The sequence below is a fragment of the Octodon degus genome, unplaced genomic scaffold (genome assembly GCF_000260255.1).
Source record: "Octodon degus isolate 3935 unplaced genomic scaffold, OctDeg1.0 scaffold00011, whole genome shotgun sequence".
NCBI lineage: Eukaryota > Metazoa > Chordata > Mammalia > Rodentia > Octodontidae > Octodon > Octodon degus.
The window spans coordinates 25,499,811-25,508,529 of record NW_004524587.1 but is presented as its reverse complement, the minus strand read 5'-3'; the positions used below and the strand labels follow the sequence as shown (position 1 = coordinate 25,508,529).

Genomic DNA, 8,719 nt, shown 5'->3' with positions numbered 1-8,719 from the left:
GGCCTCGGAGTCCTGCCCCGCACCTTGGCCAGCAGTCCCTTCCCACCCACGCGAGGGCGGCGCCCGGCTCCTGGCAGTCTGCACGCGGGCGACCTGGGGGACCTGGCCTGGCTGCCCGCGCCTCCCTGACCGCGACGCCCGAGGGCGGCGGCCCCTTTGTTCGGCGGAGGGTGCGGGCTTCCTCCCGGGCGCCCCCGCAGCGTCCCCACTCCCTCCGCCTGCGGGAGCTCACCCGGGCCAGGTGGCGGCGGGCGCCTTGGGGGTGCGCGGCGGCGCAGTTGGTGGATTTTTTTTAACCCGCCGTGGAGGGGGCGGCGGCGCTCGGCTGCGGGCTGCTGCTCCGCTTGGCTGTGCCTCGCTCGGCTCCGCTTTGCTCTCGCGTCCCGGCCGCGCTCCCGCCGCCGCTGCCGCCGCGATGAGGGTGCTCGGACACAGGCTCGAGCTGCTCACAGGTACGCGGCCCTGCCCGCCTCGTCCCCCGCCGCTTCCTAGCTGGGGCGGGCTCTGGACGCGGTGGCCCGGGCTTGGGACGGGTCGGGTCCAAGCGGGACGGGGAGCGGAAACCTCGAGATTTCGTTGATTCCCTCCTTGGGAGCTACCTGCTGTGCCAGCCGCCGTGCCCTCGGGGTCCCCGGCTTCCGGCCGGTGCCGCTCTCGCGGCTGACTCGAGGGTCAGCAGGGCGGCCCTCTGGCGTCTCCCACTGGCGGAGCTCTCTCGGAGCCCCGAGGGAGCTGAGATCCCTAACTCCATTCACTGCCCTCGTCCCCAGGGAAGACAGCTCCAGAGCTCCCAGCAGGACCCGAGCTGTGGCTCCTGGCGACCGGAGCCGCCCTTCTCCAGGGAAAGAAGTTTTTTTTTTGTTTTTTTTTTTTTTTGCTGGGCACAGAGCCCAAATGACCTGGGAAGTGGGTGGCCAGATAAACCGTGACGACGGGGCTGTGAGGTCGGGCCCCGCTGAAGGAACTCGATGCCGGCTGGAAACCCGCGCCAGAGTTCCAGGCAAGGCTCTGAAGTGGACAAGGAGTTAGAACAGGGGTAGTGCACAGCCAGGGAGGCCAGCCAGGCATTGGGCATTGAAGCTCAGTAGCCCGGTGGCTTCTGTGTTCTTGCCAAAGCAGAGCTGTAGAGAAAGCCAGACAGGAGCCAAAGGCCCCCCGCCCGGACCGGGGATTTGTGGGTGCTCAGTCTGTCCAGTGGACGAACATGGAGAATGCACACTCCGGCTGAGGGCCTCTGGTAACTAGCGGTCTGGCCCCTGCCCTAAAGGACCCTAAAGTGTAGGTAGTCTGTAAAACTGGACAGGGTCTGGGGAGGAAGGGGAACAGAGGTTAGAGCTAGTGGCAGCATTTAGAGACATAAGTGACAGGATTTCTGTTCGTTGAGAGCGACATGGCGCAGAGAAAATGGAATGGCCTGTGTGTACTGTGAGGTGAGGGGCTTGGTCCAGTATTGGCATGGTGGCTGAGGTGCCTGAGTGGGCTTTGCAGGGTGGAGTAGGACCTGGGAAGAGGTTTAGGCCATGTCACTAACTCCACTGTGGGTTGTTGTGGGCTTACACAGAGGGAAGGTGGGTACCATTGCTGGGCTCTGGACCCTGGCTGGCGCTCTGTGGGGTCTGAGCCCAGTCATCCATGGTGGTGAGCCCACCCCCATTCTTGCTAACCTTTGCTCATGGTGCTCACCTGGGGCAGGCCTGGCCCATGGACTCTGAAGGAAGCTGCACAGCTCTGGACCTGCTAACCTGGGGGAAAGTTTATATGGTGGCTTTAGGGCCCTTCCTGGGCGGAAGGAACTGCATGGGCTGTCATCCCCGCCCCCACCTCTTCTTTCCTCTAGAGGGTCTGGAGGAGAAGTATAGGGGGATCCAGCAGAGGTCAGGCTTTGTGTGTGTGTGTGTGTGTGTGTGTGTGTGTGTGTCTTTTTGAGACAGGGTCTCCCTCTGCAGTTCAGGCTCACTTTGTAGCCCAGGCTGGTCTCAAACTCACAATGATCCTCCTGCCTCAGCCTCCTGAGTGCTGGAATTACAGGCCTGCGCCACCACACCCAACGGCATCGGGCTTTGAGGTCGTCATCTCCTGGGTGCTGGGTTAGGACCCTTCCTCCCACATGACATGGGCTCAGGCTCTTTAGGCCCTGGTCAAGCTGGGACAGGACTCTCTCAGTCACTGTGATCAGTCACAGGCTCCTAGCTTACCTCAAACCTGGCCTGGAAGTGATAGCTCCTCCGCTCTGTGGTCTTATTTCTCTGTCCAGCTCTCTGCTGTCCTCTTCCTTGCTACACAGATAGATTCCAGCTCCAGCCTCACAGCACCCTCTCTACCTTCAGCTCTTATTTTGATGATGGAGCTGTTGACTCCTCCACAGGAGATGGGAGGACTGCTAACGCAGTACAGGTGATACCTAGTTGGGAGCTGTGCCCTAAGGGGCACCTTTCAGTGTGTGTCACCCTTCTGGTTCCTCAGTTTTGCTGTCCCAGTCATGGAGATCCACCTGTCCTTCAGTGGGTGGTTGCTAGGGGCTCTGGATCTGTCTCACCCTCTTAATCCCTGCTCCTATGCCGCATTCAGATTTTGACTTGTGGCTCCCTTCAGATGACAGGCAGCTCACCACCCCCAGGCTGGTGGCACATCTACTGTAGTGACCTGCAGCAGGTGCTCAATATTTTCATTTATTTATTTATTTATTTATTTTGTGTGTGTGTGTGTGTGTGTGTGGCCAGCTCAGCCCACCAGGGGGCGGGGCTGGCTGGCATGTGGTGCTGGGGGATTGAACCACGGTCCTTGTGCTTTGCTTAGCTTAGCTTGTTCTAAGTAGGTGCTTTAGACCACTGAGCCATCTTACCAGCCCCGCTCAATATTTTCTGACTGAGTTCAGAACCACTGAGCCCGCTCCTCAGCTGTGCTTCCCGGATGCTTTTGTAGAGGTCTCTAACCGCCTGCCCCCTCAGAAATTGGCCCTTGGAAATTGCTTTACTGAACCTTTTCTTTGTTAACTTTTCTATTTAGTTCTATGTATATTTGCCCATTCTCCATTTTATTTTCTTGCCCATATTACTGGTGAAGCTAGCCCATCCTCAGTTCATGCAGCTGAGAAGCAGTGGGGGCCGCCTCGAGCCAAGTGCTGATGAGGAGTGGTACCTAGGGCCTGAGGTGCCAAGTCTTAGCTGCTCTGTGCCTCGATTTGTGCACTGTGAGTGGTACCATGGTACCTGGGTCCTTTAGAGGTAGGTACATATTTGTGCCAGTATCCAGGGCAGTGTCCAGCAGGTGGTCAGCAAGTGGCAACTGCAGTCCTTGAGCTGCCTCCTCAGTGTCCTGGGGTCTCCTCCCTTTGACCCCAGTATCCAGAGTCCCTTCCTCTGGGTGTCCTGGTTATGTCCCTGGGTTCTCTGCATAGTCCAGGCCCCTCTGGGAGACTTTACTGAAGTCTCAGGTTCCCATCACTTGGGATGGAGGTGGCATCCAGGGTTGTGCCCTTCAGGCCAGACAGCCTCAGCTCTGACAGCAGAAGGGACTGCAAAGGTGCTTATGAGCTGTTGCAGCCAGACCCTGTGTATCTTTGGTGTGGAGCAAAGAGGGCAGTGATAGTGTCATGGGAGACTCAGGAAACTCCCCAGGTTTTGCAATCCGGGGATGTGAGTCCCTGGGTCTCCTCCTTGCTGTTTAGCTCCTGGACAAATTCCTGACTTCCTGGGTCTCCTTAGTAGTAGCTGGGAGCCTGGGTCTCTTTATTAGTAACTTGGGAACAGGGTCCACCTTGTGAGCACAGGGAAAGCTGAGACGATACTGGAGAAGCGCAGCCTGAAACCGCACCTGCATGCTGGCTCCCTGCAGGCAGCAGTGTCTTAGCACTATGGTAGCGAGGTGACTTTCGTTGTGTAGTGTGAGGCAGGAAAGTGGGACATCCGTCTGTTTGCAGTGGAAGGTAATTATTTTTGTGCGTTTGTACTCAAACACTGTTTCCGAGGTGGTTTGGAGAGCTCTACAATGGGAGGTTTGAGACTGCGAGATCCCTTGGGAGCCTCAATATCAAATCTTGGTAATTTTTAAAAATATACCTGATGTGTGATTAAAAAGCAAAAATTTTGCTAGTTCTGTGTAGAATTTTTCTCTTTTTTATTTTCATGCATAGACTACAGAGCCCCACACAGTTTTACAACTTACATTTAAATAGTGCTTTATTGTTGCCAGGTAGAGACCCACATTTTACATGAGGGGAAACTGAGGCATACATTTGCGTCTTTCCTCAGACGCTTAATTGAGGCCCCTGAATCCTCACACCCGGTTCATTCACAGCAAACATCACGACTTTCCTGACGAGCGGTCCTGGAGCTGCGGCTGGCTGGGGGAGCGGAGCGGGAAGCTGAGCAAGTCCTTGGGTCCAGCCCTTGGGGGCCACGGGGTGGGGTGGCTGTGGGGAGGTGGGCAGGGGACTTGTGCAACTCTTCCAAAGGGCACGTTGGCAACAGTATATCAGAAGCTTAATATGTATGATCTGTGACTCAGCAGTTGAATTTTTAGGACCAAATAAAGATGTGTGCAGAGGTGTTTGTTCAAGGGTGTTGATCCTACATTGTTTATGGAAGAAACAAAATAGAAACAACAGCCTAGCTGAAGAAGCAGGCCTTCATTCCTGAAATCCCATAACTCACAGGAAGCTGTGGATTATGCTGCCAGGGTTACTGAGCCACCTGAACAGATGTCCCCTAATAGTGTGATAATAATGGTGATGACAGCTCACATGTGTGTGGCATTTGCCGTGTGCCAGGCATGGCCCTAAGAGCCTTCTTTACATTAATTCATCACCATAGCAACTTCAGGAGCTGTGTTCTGATATTTCCTCCTTTACAGATAAGGAAACTGAGGCACGGATCTGTTACATAATTTTCCAAAGGTCACGCAGATGGTTGGTGGCTGACTGGAATTTGAACCAGGATATCTGGCTACAGAGTCCAAAAGATATTTCAAAGCAGTGTTTTTTTGCTTTTAAAAATATCTTTTTCAAGGTATAGCTGAGCATTGAAAAATGAATAGAAAGACAGAATTGGCACCTTCACAGGGGTTTCCTCCAGGTCACAGAGGAATGTCATTTTCCCCCCATTTTCTTTTGTCATGTTTTTCCTCAGTGAGTGTGTATTACAGGAAGTTCAGATTCTGGTTTTGTTCTGTTTCCAGTACCAAGAGCACTGAGCTACATCATAGGCCTTTTTATTTTTGAGACAGAGTCTTGCTAAATTGCCCAGGCTGACCTTGGATTTATAGTCCTTCTGCCTCAGCCTCCTGAGTTAATTGTGCCTGCAAGTGTGTGTCATAGCTTCAAGTTCTGGGTGTTTTGGTTTTTTAACTAAAAATTAGTTAATGCCCAGAAGAAAGCACTGAGCCTTGGTTGTGCCAAGAGCCAGTTCCGTGGGAATTCCATTGTACAGTGGCACTGAAGTCCTCTGTGCCCAGAGGAAAGGGGAAGGAGGAGAGCCAGGTGGATGCTGGGGTTGGTGCTGTACGTCTCAGGGAGGATGTCCCTACCCGACACAGACAACATAGGCAGAGCTGGGGCTTTGGGTTCAGGTCCTGTTTCAGCCTCCTACGGTAAGTCCAGGCCTGTTTCTCCCTCCAGTGCTGAAGGTGTGCTGGGTGAATCGCAGCCCCCAGAGGTCCCCAGATTCTCATCTCCAGAATCCGGGAGCGCTGCCTCACATGGAAAAAAGTGCTGATGAGATTAAATTAAGGCTCTTGGACAGGGAACTTTCCCAGGATCATCCATGTGGGCCCTTGTGTCCTTGGGAGGAGGAAGGAAGAGGAGGAGGAGGAGGAAGAGGGAGAGGACAAGGAGGGGGAAGAGGAGGAGGAGGAGGCAGTCAGCACAGAAGGGCGATGCTGGCTGTGGCAAGATGCTCCACTGTGGGAGGAGAGGCAAGGGATGCAGTCCTGGAAGCTGGGAAAGCCTGGGACAGCTCCCCAGAGAAGTCCAGAGGGGACCACCTTAGCCTTGGGCCATTAGTGCTAAAGGCAGATTTTGCCCCCTAGAGCTGCAAGCAGATAATCGCCTGACTCTTTAAGCCACCAGGTTTGTGGTGCTTTGTCCACAGTCCCTGGAAACCATCCCCTGGGATGTGTACAACTGTGGTGCAGCCTCCACCCCCCAGGATTGGGGTCTGCAAACCTGGCTCTGCCCATCCTGCCAGTGGTCCTGGGCTGAGCCTGGCCACTCTATGCTTGTCCCTTTCACCCAAGAACTGGAGTGCTAATGCTCTAACTCGCTCTGTCCTAGACAGTGTGGGGACCTCTTCAGAAGGAACATTTCTGGGATGCTGTCCCCTCAGAGTGTGTTGGGAGGTCCTGTAGCCAGGTCCAAGGTTTGAAGCCCCCATTGCAATCTGCACCCCATAGTCCTTCGGACAGTTGTAGTGACCAGGCTTATGGGTGCCGGAAATGACTCTTAGCTGTGCCATCCCCTTGGGGTTCTGGAGTAGATATGAGTGTTGGGGCTGGGCCTTGGGGTGGGGACAGGCATGGCAGCTGGCTCTTCTTTGGAGTTGTCAGGTGAGACCAGCTTTTTCCTCATCCACCCAGTGCTGGGCCTGCTGCCCCCAAAGCCCTTTCCAGCTGCAGGGTGTTTGCTGTGTAGTCAGCATGCCAGGCTAGGGCAGAGAGAGTAATGGCCGCGTGGCCCCGGATGCCCTGGGGACTTGCCTTGTCACTGCCTAGGATTCACCATCCATTAGCAGTTCCTGGATTGCCCTAGGTAGACAGTGGGGTGGCTATTTGAGAAGCCCCCACTGGGCCCACTGCCCTGTGGGATTGCCAGCAGGATAGGGAGAGTGGTGGGCTTCACTTGGCCCTGGAGACCATGCTGGAAAAAAAGAACTTAGAGGTGCTGTCAGGTTTCTTGGTACAAGAAGGGGAGGGGAGGTGTCCATGGCCAGCACCCTGTACACGAGGTCATTAGGCTTAATCTCTCTCCTATTCCTGATTGGTGGTTTGGATTGATTGAGTTCTAAGTCAGGGCCTTCCTTATGAGGACAAGATGGCTGCTGACTCACAGACCATCCTCCTGGTAGTCCCAGTGTTGCAGGCAGCCGAGTTAGATAGAAATATTATAGGCAGCAGACAGGGCCAGGCCCTCGAAGGGATAACAAAGAGCAGTCACCTAGGACGGATGCTCCTGCTGTGAGCCAGACCTAAAAACCAAACAAATGCTAACCTCCCTAAAGATTGTCATCCAGAACTGATCATTACCCAGGAAGAATCATTGTCTGATGGATACCAGATAAGGTCCCATTTTACATTCATGCCCACTTGCTATGTGACCTGTTGCCCCATTTGGTCCTGGGCCTAATCAATCTTACCTGAGCAATGGTGCTTGTAATCCTATTGATTGACCATAGTTTTGTCCCACCCCACATCCACCTAAGCTGAGTTCCCATTTTCTATACTATAAAAGTCCCTGGAAGAGAGAGTTTCCCAGGGAACAACCTGCTCAGGGGGCCCCCTCCTGTCCCTCTCTTGGACAGGAGCTTTCTTTCCCTCAATAAATATGTTCTGCTTATAACCTCCTTTGTTCCTAAAATTCATTCTTCAGTTTTAGCAAACACGACTTGTCCAGGTCAGGTCGGGAGCTCGTTTTTCCCTATGTCATTTGGAGGTTCCCTCTATCGTTTGGAGATCACCCACCCAAGACCAGTTTTTCTCTTTGTATCACCAGCACAGAATTTCTCTTCTCCAAGGATTTCAACTAAGTCCTGGTTGTGACTGTGCACCATGTTCATTCCTGAACCATCTCAGAGACCAGGCTTTGTGCTCTGTCCACTTGATTTTTAGGACAGAAACTCCTCGGATTCCCTTCTACCTCCATGGTTCTCACTCTTGTTCGTTTCTTTTGATTTCCATTTTCCCAGGGATCTGTCCTGGGGCATCCTCTCCCGCCTTGCCCCTCACTAGCTGGCCCTGCCTGGCCTCCTCAAACACCATCGGGATAGAGGTGTTCCTAGACCTGCAACCTCCAGGCCTGAAGCTTCCTCAAGGTCTGCATACAGACTGTACCCACCTGCCCACCTCACCTCCACCCAGCTCAAGGTTAAAACCAACTCCCTCATCTTTTCCAGCTCTCTTCTTCCTGAACAATCACCCTCTACCTCCAGGAGCTCAGGCCGCCCTTAGGTCACTCTTCACTTTTCTTGTCCCGTCACCCTCATCAGATGCATCTGCTGTCGGCAACCCTGCCTGCAGGACGCATCCCAGCTCTGAGGACTCCTCAGCCCCGCCCACTGCCGCTCTTGGCCAGCCAGGCCACCAGTGCAGCTCTTGCTGGGCGCCATGTTGACAGCTTTCCCTCTTTCTGGTCTCACCCCAGCTGTGACCCGCATGTTGCAGGAGGCGGCACCCCGTGTGATGAAAATGCTATCACAACACTGCTCTGCTGAAAATTGTGAGGCTCTTTCACACTCGGAGCCAAAGCTGAGGTTCCCTATGAGCTCAGTGAGTCTGGCGCTCTGGCCTCTCCCTCCTTCCCCTGCCTACTTTGCTCCAGGCACATGGGTGTGGCCTCCCAGCCTTCCTCCTCTGTGCCCTGGGCCCAGCCCCCTTGTCTGACATCCCCAAGCTTAACTCTCCTCCAGTAGGAGGACACATCTTCTGACTACCCTGATTTATTTTTAATTTATTTTTAATTTTTTTTTATTTTAACATTTATTGTGTGTGTGTGTGTGTGTGTGTGTGTGTG

The 8,719-nt window shown here is 54.0% G+C and overlaps 1 protein-coding gene across 2 annotated transcripts in view; it reads left to right on the top strand.

Moving 5' to 3' along the window:
- Nucleotides 1-11: 11 nt before the first annotated feature.
- Nucleotides 12-8,719, top strand: part of Ndrg4 (NDRG family member 4) — a 40,409-nt gene continuing 31,701 nt past the window's right edge. The window contains exon 1 of one of the 2 annotated variants that reach the window (XM_023709274.1): nt 12-452. In XM_023709274.1, the coding sequence (XP_023565042.1) occupies nt 416-452 (37 nt within the window). In that variant the 5' untranslated portion in view covers nt 12-415. Of the gene's footprint in view, nt 453-1,098; nt 1,279-8,719 lie in introns of those variants that run through there. The other variant, XM_023709275.1, reaches the window with a different exon arrangement.